At 33.7% G+C, this 16466-nt stretch overlaps 1 protein-coding gene across 3 annotated transcripts in view; it reads right to left on the bottom strand.

Moving 5' to 3' along the window:
• Positions 1-16466, bottom strand: part of Pgant9 (polypeptide N-acetylgalactosaminyltransferase 9) — a 94009-nt gene that overhangs the window by 32512 nt on the left and 45031 nt on the right. For 2 of the 3 annotated variants that reach the window (XM_089090131.1, XM_089090132.1), the window contains exons 5-6: positions 12547-12711; positions 3352-3497 (exon numbers count right to left, since the gene is read on the bottom strand). In XM_089090131.1, the coding sequence (XP_088946257.1) occupies positions 3352-3497; positions 12547-12711 (311 nt within the window). The remainder of the gene's footprint in view (positions 1-3351; positions 3498-12546; positions 12712-16466) is intronic. The other variant, XM_089090133.1, reaches the window with a different exon arrangement.

Raw genomic sequence — 16466 nt, 5'->3', positions numbered from 1 at the left:
GACCTCGTCACAACACTCCAGTGCATAAACTTACCATAACACAGAAAAAAGAAAAAAAGAACAAATCTATAGCGGAAGGTTTGTGGCAAGGAAGCAATAACGATGAAATTAAAGATGGAAAAAAAAAAAGGTTGTACAAGTTCTTTCTACCCATGGACGATTGATTGTTAAGGGAATAAAACGGGAGATTCGAACATTTTCAAAGGCTTAGTTTTTTAAAGATATCTTTACAAAGGGCCCCCTACTAAGGAGACTTGATTTAACGTTGTCAAGATAAATCTCTTGGAAATACAAAAGTCACTATGATGTGTGAGCATGGAATATCACAACAATTCTGTTTGTATAAGAAATATCTTTTAATATTTCTGTTGATCTCAAAATTGCAGCAATGCCAATTCAATACAAAAATAGTCATACACTATCTTTTTCAAACAGCAAGCTAGATAGTGTTTTGTACAAACAGAACCGATTTTTTTTTTTTTTTTTTTTTTTTTTTTTTTTTTTTTTAATGCCAAATTTGATGGTACAAACAAAATGTAAAATTTTCTCCTCTTAACTCCACCACCTATAGTGAGAAACTTCTTTAGGTAACATCGAGAACTAATCAAGAGGAGGGGGGCAGGAATTCGCCTTGTTTGAATTGACAGGAGTTAATATTTTTGTAAAACCCATTGCAACTGAAACCAGAACTGTCATAACAGTTTTGATAAAGAGTTATTTAAGCATCAGCCACTTATCCACAAAGATGTTTTTACCAGTTATAGATTTTATGCTTATTTTGAGACTCATCTCTATATATTAAAGACATTGGTATTTATCTACTAATATCTACGGGCACTAGGTGAAAAAAAAATGAATGTCATGTCCTTCTCATTTGACACTTTGACTAAATTTTGATCTTCTACTTCGATTTCAAGACTTGTCGGGAACGAAAATCATGAATTCTAAAATTTAATTTGTAACTCCAATGAGTGAGGTTGATAGGTGTCAAGTTGGTGAGCCAGAAAGATTTTGAGCCATTGACCCGTAGTATTTTAAGCATCAAGTCTAATGCAAGTTATGCTACTGTGTCTAACACTCTAATGAGTACCTCTCTGATCTCTCTGAAGATGACCATCTATGGCCTCTTCTACCCAGGAGGTTACGTCTCAGTATCAGTAAGTGGTTTTAAGGCAGAGCCAATCAAGATCAAAAGTGACCGCTTTCAAAGCTCAAGACCTCTTTGGGTTTATATTCGTCGCCTTTTCTGTTCAAACAGTTTATGTACGATTGACCAATAATGAACGAACGAGACTATCAGCAAGGTAAAAATTCAGCAATATAAAGAAGAAAGATACTAAAATTGTCAAAAATCGTACGACTATTAATACATCCCCACATAATAATGTCTGATATTTCGAACCATCCACACTAAAACTAAAACACGTATCTAGATAAGAATGGGAAATTCTCGCAACCAGCTGCCTTTCACATTAATTATGCTAAAAAGAAAAATTTTCCACAGTTAATTTCTCAAGTACATGTCATCGCAACAGCAAGCAAAATCGGAAATTGAACCGTTTTTCATCAGAGAAATGACCGGACTGATAAAAGCCACCGCGTATCAAATGATATAATACTTTAAGTCTAGGAAATAAATAATAGAAATTGCTGAGAAATATTCATAGTATCTCGGTAAAATATTCATAAAATATAATGATTTAAAGCCAAAAATGTTAAACGGCAGAAACTTGACATTTATATTTTCTGGTTTTATTTGGAAATGAGACTATTCATTCCATAAATCATTGTTCACAATTTGCCTATTTGTTTCTAATCACAATAATCTTATTTTTGGGTTGTGTTTGCAAAGCAGCACAACACCTCACGATATGAAAGCGTCGTAACCACCAAGTGTTCAATGACAAACCTCAGCCTTTCAGCCAGCTTACATATTTCATGCTAAGTAAAAAGATTTTATCTGCTGCACAAGTGACAACTTTAAATACACCCCAAAACATATTCTAGATGGCCTCATAAGCAAAAATATCAATACGTTTTGCCAACACGTATTGCTGCCATCACCACCAACACAGTGTTGGTGGGCTATCTAGAAGTTGAAATTATACGCCGCATCCTTTTTTTTAGAACTCTATGAGTGGAAAAGAAAAATTATTTTGTACAAGATGATTCTGAATTCAAGATTTAAGCAGAAAAAAAGCAATAAATTCATTACTGCAAATGGGGAATATATAATTAAAGAAGAAAAAAAATACCAAAGGACAAAAAACTTACTAACGGTGACAAGGTAGTGGGAAACATGGCAATTTAAAGGAGCGTAAAATGAGCAACTATGAGCTTCGATTTCACAACCCGAACAACAATGCAAGCTAAATAAGATTCTGAGTAATAAGCTACCAAATGTCACAAAACTGGCGTAAAAATTTCGCTGCAATACCACATAAGTGGGGAAATTGTTCAGGACATTTGAATATGCAAAGGCTACTTAAAATACTCACACAATAGTGTCACATCAATTTTAATAACATCAACGCCACAAATCAGTTTCAATCGAGCAGGAGTCAACAAAATCGTTATCAATAACTCTTACCTCTAACAAGCGATTAGTAATCTAAAAAAGCCAGCGTGAGATATATTCACACATCAAATTCTAACTAATATATATATATATATATATATATATATATATATATATATATATATATATATATATATATATATATATATATATATATATATATATATATATATATATATATATATATATATATATATATATATATATATATATATATATATATATATATATATATATATATATATATATATATATATTTGTATATAGATATATATGCCAATATCAGCACAAAATCTATATTGGCAGCAAAAGTTGACCTGAAGATACACCAATGATTTAAAGCTAGTTTGAAAAGACTATCGAACACAATTTTTAACTCAATTTTGAGCTACTTACTAAATCCCCACTATTACAGTGACTCTGATTCAAGCCTTGAGAGGAAAGAGAGCCAGAGGCAAATATTTAAGTTTTAAACTTAGAATAAATAGCCCTTATCCTTCAATCTTATTTTTGAAGCACTTATCCCTCCGAAAAAAAGCTGCTGCTTTTAACTATCATAAAGCTGCTGTAATGTTTTTATCATATTGAGAAGGACATAATAAAATGACAGTCGAATAACCAAACAACTCGCATACCTGACAGTCAGCTGCAGTAAAATATAAAATTTTGTGCCTTCACCAGCACTACCGTATTAGTAATATATCAGGCAGAGTGGTTTACATAACACTACCATCACCCAAGTAAGCTTGTCTGCGAGCTAGCAGGGACTTTACCTGCAATCCCCAGTCAAATCCTCCCACTTGAACAGACTTTTTGTCGTAATTATACTCGAGAGTTTCGTCATCAATAACATCAATAACGGGACATGGAACCGCTGTGCGATTCCTTGCAATACGGTCGAGTAAAGGTTCCAGCCATCCTGTTCACAACGAGCGATTTAGTAATATATGATGAAATATTTAAACGAAACTCTATTGAGCTTGTTTATCGCACAGACATTGGGTTACTTTGCTTTGATTCAAAAACCAGCTGTTTTAGTAGTCAATTAAACACATTTAAGAAGAAAAAAAATGTCAACAAATAAAACTGAAACTTGAAAGTTAAATACAATATTGACCACACAGACATACTTTTAGTTCTAATAAACAGCTAATCAAAAACCAAGAACCTGATTTAATGTGAAATAGAGTAAAGTTGTGGCAATAAGAACAAATGATTACTTTCATAGGCGTATGAGATATGTCCTTGGAGGAGTGCAATCCTTTATGAACTGTTAGAGAAGAGGGGGGGGGGGAATGTCGGAAACAAAATTTGTATGTCAGAGAAGTGGCAAATTACTACACAATATTGCAATACTGTCTTCGAGTGCATGCATTCTTTGTCTTCCTTGGGGGAAGAATTCTGCCCTTCTAGAATTGCTTGGAATATCCATAACCTACAATTGATAAGCTAATTTCTATTCATGTGTATTTATTGTGGTAAAAAGTGCTACTTGCGCCCCTGAAAAGGGTGTTCTATTCACCTGCTTCGCGTAGTTCAGATTACCCAAATTAGCCCGAAAAAATTACCCAAAAGAGTATCTATCAGGATTCAGGAACAGGTAATATAAACCGTCGCTGATGGCAGAAAAATTGAAATCTAAATCTTATGAAAGCCAAAAGAAAACACTATCGTTTGAGAATCAGTTTATTCCATTCGGATATTTTACAGAAATTCCAAACGAAAAAGGTTTCAACACCCCTCAATATTCCCTAGCAGTTTCAACTTAATACCCTTACACGCTTCTGACATATTGCAGATACGTCTTTTTGATAACCTAGATGCACATAATGAATTCTGATCGAGTTTAACATCCCCGTCAAGTTTTCAGAAAATTTCAATTTAATATTTTTAGCCGTTCCTAAGATTTGGTAACTTCACCACTTTGAGAGCATAGATGCAAACAGTGTCTTTGAATTTTGTTCAACATTTTCTCAAGTTTCAAGAATTTTGTCCACCCTTTTTACCACCTGGATGCATACAGTGTCTTTCGATTTAGTTCAACATCCCTCTCAAAATTTCTTGAAAGTTTCAACTCAATACATTGTATGCTCCTTTTGAGAGCCTGAATGCACACAGTGTGATCTGAATAAGTCCAACATTACCCTCAACAATCCCTGAAACTTTAACCAAAAATATCCTTAGCCTATTTGGAGACTCAGGATCCAACAAGCCCCCCTCTCCCAATAATAAAATTTATAAGAAAACAAAGTACAATTTGCATATTTTACGTCCCTTGCTCTAGCGTGTGTGGGGACCATATCACAAGAGGCTAAACCTGGCCCAACACTCTAGGCGGGCGAGCCCTATTAGGCCTTGGACTGGACGCTTGTTTGCTTGCGATTCCAGGCGACTTAACGGTCATGTGTCAATTCTAAAACTTAGTCAGCCTGCCTGACACTTTAGACGGGCGATCCTCTTCAAAAGCTAACACACAAGTGTTTGTCCAAATAGAGTCATAGCTACTCCCGCTGTTTACCTGTGGCGTTTCCCCAAACACTTGGAATACTATAGGTCTCTCCGTTCGCCTTTGACTCCAGGGGACTTGTCGGTCATGTGTCAATCCAGAAACACGGTAGTCCTCCTGAGACTCTAAGCGGGCGAGATTATTAGATTTCGGTTCCTTCTTCGACCGTGAGTCCATGCAAATTCATTCCCTATTTTGTATATACATCCAGTGGACATTGTCCGTCATGAGTCAACCCAAAAATCCCGATCATCCCATAGTTCTATGACTATCTACCTTAGTTCGGCCCTAGGATGGATGGATGGATGATAGACTATTTATCAACAAGTGAAAATGACATCATTTTTATACAATCTTGAAAAAGACTTATGCCAGCTTTGCCTCTCACTCAGACTATCTGTTTTTGGCTTTTTCTCCAATAAGCCATGACTTGATGGCAACTTGATTTTTATTCAAAGTCATTTTAATTCAAAACCACTAAAAAGCATTTTCATGGATTTAATATAGATTTTATCGTCAAGAAAAAAAACTCAGACGTTAAATTGATGTTTGAAAACATAGACATTCTTGATAGCAAAGAAACATATGGAAACAGCCAACCAGAACTAAGCCTTATATACACGGCAACCATAACAAAACCCAGCTGCATATAGTGCAAACAGGACTGTAACAAGGCTGAGGACCCTGACATTTTGCATGTTGCTCTATTGCCAAAACATCTTTTGTCTATTTATTTATTAATTTTCATACGAATGACAACTCCACGACCCTTACTTGGTGGTCCTACGAAGAAGGCGTTTATTAACGTAAGCTGCAGGTACATTGAATAGACCCTGTTTTACTGAGCGACTTGTAAAACCTTACATTTTTCTTTGTCTTAAACTAACCTCTTGTTAGCCTTGATCAAGCGGTTGACATATTTAGGATCTCTTATGAATTTTCCGAAATTTTAACCAAATCTGTTGTTATTATCATTATTCTTTCTTAATTAAAATTCTTCTGCTTACTGTTAAACTCCTTTCTTAAGAAGATTTAAAAACATTTCACAAAGCTCATTCCACTTTATGAAAGGGATTTCCCCAAAATCGAACACAGCTTTTAAGTAGCACAACTGAAGCTTTGGTAGGTTGGCGTAACAGCAGCCAGATTACTGTCAAACAAAAGTAAAGTACTAAGGAACCTGGCCCACAAATTGTAACTTTACCCAAAAATGCAGTAAACGCCCTCAATGCTTGTGATGATAGCTTCTTCCTCAATGTCCATGTACTATAAAAGATTTATGGCTCCGTTGCCGGTTTCAACCAACACGGCTTATATGGGGTTTTCTACATTAAGAAGAATGAAAAATGCCTTATGGATCAAAGAAATTAAATTCACTTTTGTAAAATAAAATCATTTAGCTTTGTTCATTCAATTTTTAAATTCAATAATTTTCTCTAGCCAAATATGATCCTACAATCATATATTTTCCATAGAATCGATTAGCAATTTTGTCACCTATATCTGGGAAGTTCCAATTCCTTGTATTTATTGAGAGTACTGGTATCTTCAACATCATCTTCACCAATTGGAATGACTTCACAGAATTTAAAATATAAAAAAGAGCCAACAATGAACTCCAGCAATCTTTAAAGCAGCGATTCACAGTGCTTTACAGTTATTATGTCCGTCATAATGACTGAAGCCCTATGGATTGTTTCACACGGACAGTTGATGAATTTAGGAGATTTAGGTTCAGAAATTTATACGAATATCCTCTTCCGATCACTTTTACGTATGATCACTCCCTTCCAAGTAGTTTGAAGATGTTATTTAGTAAAACCCTTCCAATCACCATCAAAACATGTGACACGAAGCGTTTGACGAAATTACCTGCAAGACCACAAAGTCTGCTTTATTACTAATGGCAGTATTTTACCCAAGCTATACCATTCCGACCAAGGTTGGAGACCAATACTGCTTGAGGTCAAGTAAAAAAATATCCTGAGCTGTTTGAAATATTAAAACAAGAGGATGCAAACAAAACCTAGGTCTTTATAAACATTAATCTGTATATTTATCTTCGAGGAATCGTCAACCTAGTTTTACGCAGCTTTTACATTTAAATTTGTTAAAGGTCTAGCCTCCCTTACCCCTTCCAGCCCAATCGCTCGGTACGCTCCTGGTTATATATATATATATATATATATATATATATATATATATATATATATATATATATATATATAAATATATATATAAATAATTTCTTAGACCACACTGCTTTTCCATTAAAAACAAAAAAAATTTTTTAAACACGAAAAACGGGTTTTAATTTTCTAACAAGCAGTGAACTACAAAACAATTAATTATGCACAAAAGCTCCGAATATTTCGGCCCCACATCCGGTAGCCTTTATCAAAGGAAAAAAAAAAATAAGCAAAAAAAAAAACAACTTAAATTACATTACAATAAAACATACTAAACAAATAAAGAGAACAAAAAGCAAAAACGAAAGAAAAATATAAATAAATAAGAACAAAACTCACATATTAATTAAACACTTCCATGCACTGAATGTCTTTCAACTGGCCTCCTCTCAGTATATAAATGGAAATATATTAAATAAACACTTCCATGTACTGAATGTCTATATTGATTCTACTCGCCTCCTCCCAGTATATAAATTGAAATCTATCAAAAATGGAGGCCAGTTGAAAGACATTCAGTGCATGGAAGTGTTTAATTAATATGTGTTTTTTTTTCTTATTTATTTATATTTTTCTTTCGTTTTTGCTTTTTGTTCTCTTTTTTTTTTTATTACTTTTTATTGTAATGTAATTTAAGTTGTTTTTTTTTTTTGCTTTATTTATTTTTTTTTTTTTTACGTTTATAAAGGGTACCGGTTGTGGGGCCGAAATATTCGGTGCTTTTTTGCATAATTAATTTTTTTGTAGTTAACTGCTTGTTAGAAAATTAAAACCCGTTTTTCGTGTTTAAAAATTTTTTTTGTATATATATATATATATATATATATATATATATATATATATATACATATATACATATACATATATATACATAGATATATATACATATACACACACATACATATATATACATATAAATACACATACATACATATATATATATATATATATATATATATATATATATATATATATATATATATACACATATATATATATATAAATATATATATACATAATATATATATATATACATATATATATATATATATATATATATATATATATATATATATATATATATATATATATATATATATATATATATATATATATATATATATATATATATATATATATATATATATATATATATATATAAATAAATATAAGGAGACAGGCCGACGCGCGACCTTCCAATCGCCACCAGAGCGCTCTCAACAGGTGGTATCGGTTATTGGGGTCTTGCCAAAGCATCGCACCCCGTGGTAGTCGCTTCTGGACAGTGAGAGGGTGTGGATGTTTTTTTCATTTTGGTCACGGAATAAAAAGCAAAAAATAGAGCGGACGACAGAGCAGCGATACACCATCAAATTCTGCTTTCTCTTGGGCAAAACTGCTTCAGAGACTCTTGCTTTGATTGAGCAGGCCTACGGAGACCATGCCATGTCAAAAGCGCGGGTTTTTCGTTGGCACAAGGACTTCAAAGACGGGCGGGAAACAGTTCAGGACAAAGATCGATCTGGACGCCCTTTGACGAGTTCATCGGATGAATATGTGTCAAAATTTAAAGGACTCTTGGACTCCGACCGTCGGTTGATTCCGCAATTCATAGCGGAAAAACGTAACATGTGCAAATCGACGGTACACAACATTGCAACCGAGAATCTCAACATGAGGAAAGTTTGTGCAAAATTGGTGCCAAGAGTGCTGAGTGATGAACAGAAACATCGACGAGTTGCCTGTGACGTGAAATGGCGGAGGTTTTGGAAGGTGAAGCAGACTTTTTAGATGCCGTATTAACAGGCGACGAAACATGGTTTTTTCCAATACGACCGCGAGACCAAATGCCAGAGTTCCGAGTGGCACACAAAGGGGTCTCCGCGCCCCAAGAAGGCGAAAACGGTGAAATCAAAGGTGAAGGCCGTATTCATTGTATTTTTTGACAACCATGGTGTGGTATACAGTGAGTTTTTGCCTCAAAGACAAACTGTCACCGCTGCTTTCTACAAAGACGTCCTTGCGCGACTGCACCGAAACGTGAAGAGGAGACGACCAAAGATTGCCGATCGATGGAAGCTCCACCACGACAACGCTCCGAGCTACACCGCCTTCAATGTGACGTCGTACCTGGCCCGGATAGGGGGTTTCAACTTTACCCCAGCCTCCGTATAGCCCTGATTTAAGCCCGGTAGACTTTTTTCTGTTCCCCAAATTGAAAACCGCCCTGAAAGGTTGCCGTTTTGATGACGTTGCCACCATCCAGAAGGCCGTAACCAACTCTTTAAAAGGCATTTCAGAAGCTAACTTCGAGGGAGCCTATGAATCATGAAAATGGCGCTGGCAACGGTCCATCGACACCCAAGGGAACTATATATATTTTCAGATTGACTCTAACAGTTGTCAAAATTTATGTATTTTTCTGCCCACACTAGTAAGTAGACACAAGACACACGACTTTTTACAACTAGGGCATCACAGCACTTTTTCCCCATCTTTGGTACTGGACAAAAACCATTTCTTTATATTTCAGAGACATCTGTCTTCACCTGTAAATAAGTTTTTATAGTACAGGTAGATGTTGCATATTGTTCGCACGGCTAAATACAAAGAAATCCCTTTTTGCGGTTAATTAAAAAAAATAACTAAAATTCATTATGATATGTAGGTTGCTTCGTTAGATAGCAGAAGGATAATTTGACCTACGATATGTGTTTTTTGGCATTTTAGCATTTAAGGAGACAACCTATGATATGTACTTGCTCTTATTATCGTTTGTGTCAGAAGAAGAATTTTGAGAAACTAAAAAGTTGTCCAGAAAGCGATACCCTCGTACTCCTTTCCATCGAAATTAAAAGAAAACAAAGCAAAACAAAACCAAAAGTAAAAGTTGAAAGAATTAAGTATTCTGTCGACACAATTGTGCCAGGATTCAAACTCAACATGAAAGCTTGCAGACATGACAAAAACGCCCATTTTCAGTATAAATAACATAAATTTGAACTACGGCTTAAAACTTTTGAAACCACAAAATACCTCTGTAAATAAAGTACATCCGGTATTTGATTAACTATAGACAATGCAAAAAATCTTATTCTGGTTTTCAATGAAAATGCAAAGGATGAAGTGAATTTTGTGCCAGAAATTGAAATTTTCAGATTTAAAAAAAAAAATGACTCCAGTTAATAGTTAACAATCAGGCCAGGCTGTAAAAAGCAAGTTGTATTTTCACTTATATTAAACATACCTAAACAAGGTAAACCAGAAAAAAATATCAGGGAACTCCCCCCCCCACCCCTACCTAGCAAAACCGCGGGGGAAATGTACTAAAAGTCCCAGAATATTGATCCTGGAAACATAAAAAAAAAATTTCCAGGCATCATATTCTGCTCAAAGTATAATTCTCCCCTTTCCCTTTAAGGTAAGACCTATTTGTAACTGCGAAGGTGTAGATAAAAGCATCTATGGATTTCCAAAATTATGACTAGAATATCTGGGCAAACACAAAACTAACTACGTCTCCTCTTCACAGCTGAATAATTTCTTAAACCATAATGCTTTTTCATTTACAATTAAAACGAAACGAAAATATTATAAAGGTTACAACTTTTGATTCGAACAGTGAAAACTTTGCATATTTATATATGTCATGTAAACTAAAGCCCAACTTTTATTAGTGTATTTACGAAAAAATTATCATATTTCTCTGTCTTAATTGAAGTTGTAATCATTATTATATTCCTATTTCATTTTAAGTCTTCACCGCTTCATGCAAAAATGACGAAGAAATTATTGCAGATGATAAGGGTTTCTCAAACAATAAAACATTATTGTTTGGTTTTATACATTTAGAAAAAAAAGTAATTTCGTCGAAAAACAAGAGATATTCATACACCAGACTAGCATGTCTTAAGCCTAAAGTCGGAACGAAAAATATCTGTAATTACCCTACCAAAAATGAAAATCCTACTCAAAATTATTTCCACTATTTATTCTATTTGGAATTCGTTTCACTCTCACCAACTTCTTTCAAAAACATCTTTATAACTTTCTTCAAGCCCAAAAGAGCTCCCATGGGGGTAAATCCATTTCAGATGACTTGGTGTACCCAACAGGTCTGTGGGCACTTTTTTTATATTTACGGGAAAATTTTCAGATGAACATGATGTTTTTCGGGTATGTTGTAATACCCCCCTTCCTCCATCATCAGCTTATGAAACACATTCAGAAACAAATTCAACACAATCTGGCAAATAATAGGAAAAAACCATTTTCTTTAATAAAAATGTCTTCTTCATGTTTTAAACGTAAAATTTGTCATTGATCAAATCAATTTAGCACAAAAGTTTTGCCATCCTTGATGACGATGAGAATAGGGGGGGAGGGAGGCGTGAGAATATAAACTATTCTGAATGACAATTGTGAATTAGAATAGGGTCCAATAGTCTCATTATTGTATTCAAAGACATTCGATATTGCTGATAGTTCGTCTCCAAGACCAGCTTTATTTTTCAGTTTCATTTTCTTTAGAAATTTAAATTTTTAGAACAAGAATAAAATAATTCCAAATAAATTAATAATATGTTGTGTTAGTAGTTATATTTTAGCACCAAGTCCCCCTAGGCTTAGTTAGCTCCATAGTGTAAACAAAGCCAGTCAAGGTATATGACCAAATATTTGTCTTTTTTCAATCGGGAATTCAGTTTTTTTTTTCTTTTAATTTAAGAAAAATCTGGACCGTTTACCGCCAAATGTCACCGTCATGTTAACTGACGGTTACCCGAACATTTCAAATGTCACCGTCATGTTAACTGACGGTTAACGGAACATGTCAAATGCCACCGTCAAATGTTACCGTCAACTAACTTTTTCACTTTTTAACTAGACTATGAATAGCCTACGGGATTTTTTCAATCACTAATATATTTCAGTAATTATTGAAGTAATTTAGCTTCCCATGATGTTTAGTGTGAGATAATTTGTATTTTCTTTCTTATTTTAATAAGTTTATAACTAATTATTAGTTGTTTGTAAAAATTATCAATAAAGAATTGGTGTTTTTCTAGCTATACAGGAACTAAGCCTTGGAAAAAATCAGTAGAAGAAAAGGATTTTGCGCATTTTCTTTCTTTCTTTTATGTCTGTCCAAGTCCTAGGCAAAATTTGGATGGGAGATATTCTTGGATAAACAAATGATTTCAACGCTTTCCCATTTTCCAAGACTACTAATTCAAGGTTGAAGCACCGAAATACGGAATAGAAAAATACCTTACCTTCAGTACACTCACAATGAGAATCAAGGTAAGTAACAGTAGGCGCTGTGACGTGTTTTAATCCAAGAAGTCGAGCCCGAATTAATCCTTCCCGTTTAGATGCCCTCACTATTTTCACCTTGGGATATTGAGCCATATATTCTTCAAGTTGAGATTTTAAATGTTCTAAAAAAAACTAAGTGAATAAAAGTAAATTTGAAAAGTAAATTTGTAAATTGAATACAACGTGTTTTAAAACATGACAGTCCTAAGGTAACAAAAACAATTTTTAGCTACATTTTCCAACTAAATTAGAGAACAAAATATTAAAAAGAAAAAAACACATGAAACTAATTACAAAAGAGGAAAAACTCAAAAAGGTACTTTTTTATTATTATTATTAAAACTGAAAACAAACCGGTACTTCCATAAGAATGTCCTAAAGATTGAAGGGTGTCATATTGGTGAGTTATACACGAAAAATCGCATTTTTAGTAATGCCAAAATCTTCGCTGGCAGGAAACACAATTTCGTCGTCATGTGGCGCATATTATACACACTACACAGCAAAAAAAGAAATAAACACAAATAATACTAATAGATTTAATATTAGCAGTTCATTGTGATTATTATTATTTTACGTTGAGAAACAAATAGCATCGCTAACAATTCAGTCTAACATTCAGCCCTTGAATGTGATCATATTTTTGGATATATATCACATATAAAATTTATATCACATACAAAATGCCCTTATACCCGAAGCATATTTTTGTCATGTGCAGTTTGTTAGCTTATGTAAACATTAGTGTGTTTCGACACATCTGACATGCCGGGGTAACAAATGCAGCTAAATACTTGACATACCATTGTGACAGGCGAAGCAAAACCGGCAGAACTCTGGGATATAGCTACTTCGCTAAGTAATTTCAAACCAGAGGGCCATCTTTTTACTAATGAAAAATATCGTATCTTAGATGTGGCACAACTTTTTATTTATAGCAAGAAAGGAATAGATGTAGTTAGCTTAGACTTAAATTACAACAAAACTAATATTTTTATTGAGCAAAAAAGGCACATCTCATATGTTACACCAGAATTATATATAAATATATATATATATATATATATATATATATATATATATATATATATATATATATATATATATATATATATATATGTAAAGAAGGTACGTCTTAAATTTCAATTTTCAATTTCAATCTAAACAATTTTATTGACAAAAACCAAACTCAATATGACAACAAGTCGCACTAAAGCAAAAAAATGCTTGAAAAAGCGATCGGTTGGGAATTCATCACACATAATAAAAAAAACTGAACATATAAATTTAATAAATAATAAAAATCAATATATCAGAAATAAAGAAAGATCTAATCTCGAACCTTTATTATTAAAAAATTACTGAAACAAAAACCATTTTAATACTATTTTTATTTTTGATAGCTAGATAGACAGATAGATTTATTTTCCATATACCAGTAAAATAATTACACAACAATCTACAAATCTACATTACACATTAATTAGCAAAGTTTTGGCTGCATGATAATAAACCGCTTTAAGTAATGAGCGCTAAGTAAAACGAAACCCTTGTATTAGCATTTAAAACCCTAAAAACAGAAGCTTGAAAACTGTTTCTATCAAAAGAACTTACTTAATATGTTGATTCTAAATAGGTAATGTTCATATAAAATTATTAGCATAAGAAAACTGGCTTAATACTAAAAAGAGGAAAATACCCGCTAAAAAGGGGTTGCCCTAAATAAGCATAATTAGTTTATTTGGGTTGCAGTTTATTTTGTATAGCTCCTAAAAGATGGTCACAGATGCGCCGTTATTTATCTTTTTTTTTTTTAGTTTTTTTTTTGTTACCTGGAGTGATCCTATCAAAAAGGGATCGCAGATTGTTGGCTGAAATCTCATCCGAACGGAAATCGAATCTCATAGTAACTTTAAAAGTAACAAAGGTACTACAGGAAAGAGCGGATTTCCACTATTTTGAGTATATATATATATATATATATATATATATATATATATATATATATATATATATATATATATATATATATATATATATATATATATATATATATATATATATATATATATATATATATATATATATATATATATATATATATATATATATATATATATATATATATATATTATTATTATTATTTATTGGAAAACCCGTCATACAAAAAAGGAAAAGACGGAGCAATAAGCAAAACAACAAAAAAAAGCAATACACATAAACTTAGGAGTTAAACATGTGGTTTGTATTGACGAACGCTGGAGCTAAGATCTAAATCAGCACTTAAAACAAATTACACAAAACGAGAAGGAAAAACACAATTATACACCGCTCTGTAGGTACGCGACATGTTTCTTTTTTTTTTTAGGCTCCAAAATACTGAACAAAAATAAATAATATTAAAATCATTGCAACAAGCCGTAATTGGAAAAAAAAAAAAAAAAAAAAAAACAACCAAACACAAATTAAAATAACCGCGAAAAAAAACACTTAAAAAAAAAAAAAAAAAAAAAAAAAAAAAAAAAAAAAACATCTTAACTAATGGGTTAATACTGACGACCAGGGAGAATTCAACTTCATTAAACGGGAATTATAAGCACGAATTTGCTTTTCCACGGCTATAATGGGGTCAGCAATGCTGTATTTTCTAATCAGATAAGAATTGCGCGTCCAAGGGGGAAAACGTAATAGATATTTTGCGAACCGGAAGAAAACTGAACGAATTTTTGACTTGTCAGATTTTGTTAGCATTTTCTAAAACGGCGATATGTACAGATAATTCGGTAGAGTGACAGAGCTAAAAAGTTTTGAGAGAAGATGGTGGTTGAACTGTAACTTATTAGATACAAAAGAAGCTTATGATAACCAAACTCTACGCTGAATGTGAGCAATTAGTAGTTGTCGCGTGTGCATTACTGACGAACCAATGGGAAGACCGACGTAGGTGATATGATCTACTGGCTTAATCCTACTATTTCCGAGAGGAAAATCCCTAGGTGACGCTTGCTTCCAATTGAAGAATACAACTTCGGACTTTTCAGCATTGAACTGAAGACCTAGTTTCGCATACTCAGATTGTAGCGTTGCGAAAGTCTCGCTTATGCGCTGGATAGTGCGGCTCACATTCAGAATATCGTCTGCATAACATACGAGAGATAAATCAAGACCGGCAAAGATGAATGATGTGGGAACAGCTGACTGTGCATCAAGAACTACATTATTGAAGAGTGAAGGGGAAGAAACAGCACCTTGACGGGTACCTTTTTCAACATTGACAAAAATATTAGGGGTTGATGCATAAACTTGAGAGCCGTCAACTTTAGCTAATGGCTGAAGTATTAGGCAAACATTAAGACGATAATACATGTCTCAAAGGGCTCTGATATATGAGGGGCTCACTTCACATTTTGCTGCATGGAGTAGCATAGCGGCGTGAATGAGAGAGTCGAACGCTTTACGAACATCATGCCCAGCCAACACGAGAGTTTCACCTGATGCATCAGCATCGATCAATGCGTTCGCGACAACCGACAAAGCGTGGGCGCAACCGATACGTGTATGGAATCCAAATTGGTTAGGTGGAACATAGCATTTTGCGTTCAGTTGGTCAATGAACAGAAGTTCAAAAAGCTTACAGAAGGTAGTGGCCACTGTTATAGGGCGGAAGGACGAGCACTGGGTTGCGAGTTTACCTTTCTTTGGAATTGGAGTGAGATCTCCGATTGAGAAAGAAGACGGTACAACTCCTTGGGTAACAATCATCTGCATCAAAAGAGCAATATGCTTTACCAGCAGCTCGCTTCCATGCAGAATGTGAAGAGCGCTTATTTTATCGATGCCAGAAGATTTCTTGCGCCTTAGGCGTTGGATTGCTCGC

This window comes from Artemia sp. Qi Xiang Cuo, chromosome 6, assembly GCF_049724085.1.
Source record: "Artemia sp. Qi Xiang Cuo chromosome 6, ASM4972408v1, whole genome shotgun sequence".
Lineage (NCBI taxonomy): Eukaryota > Metazoa > Arthropoda > Branchiopoda > Anostraca > Artemiidae > Artemia > Artemia sp. Qi Xiang Cuo.
This window is presented reverse-complemented; position numbering and strand designations above follow the sequence as displayed.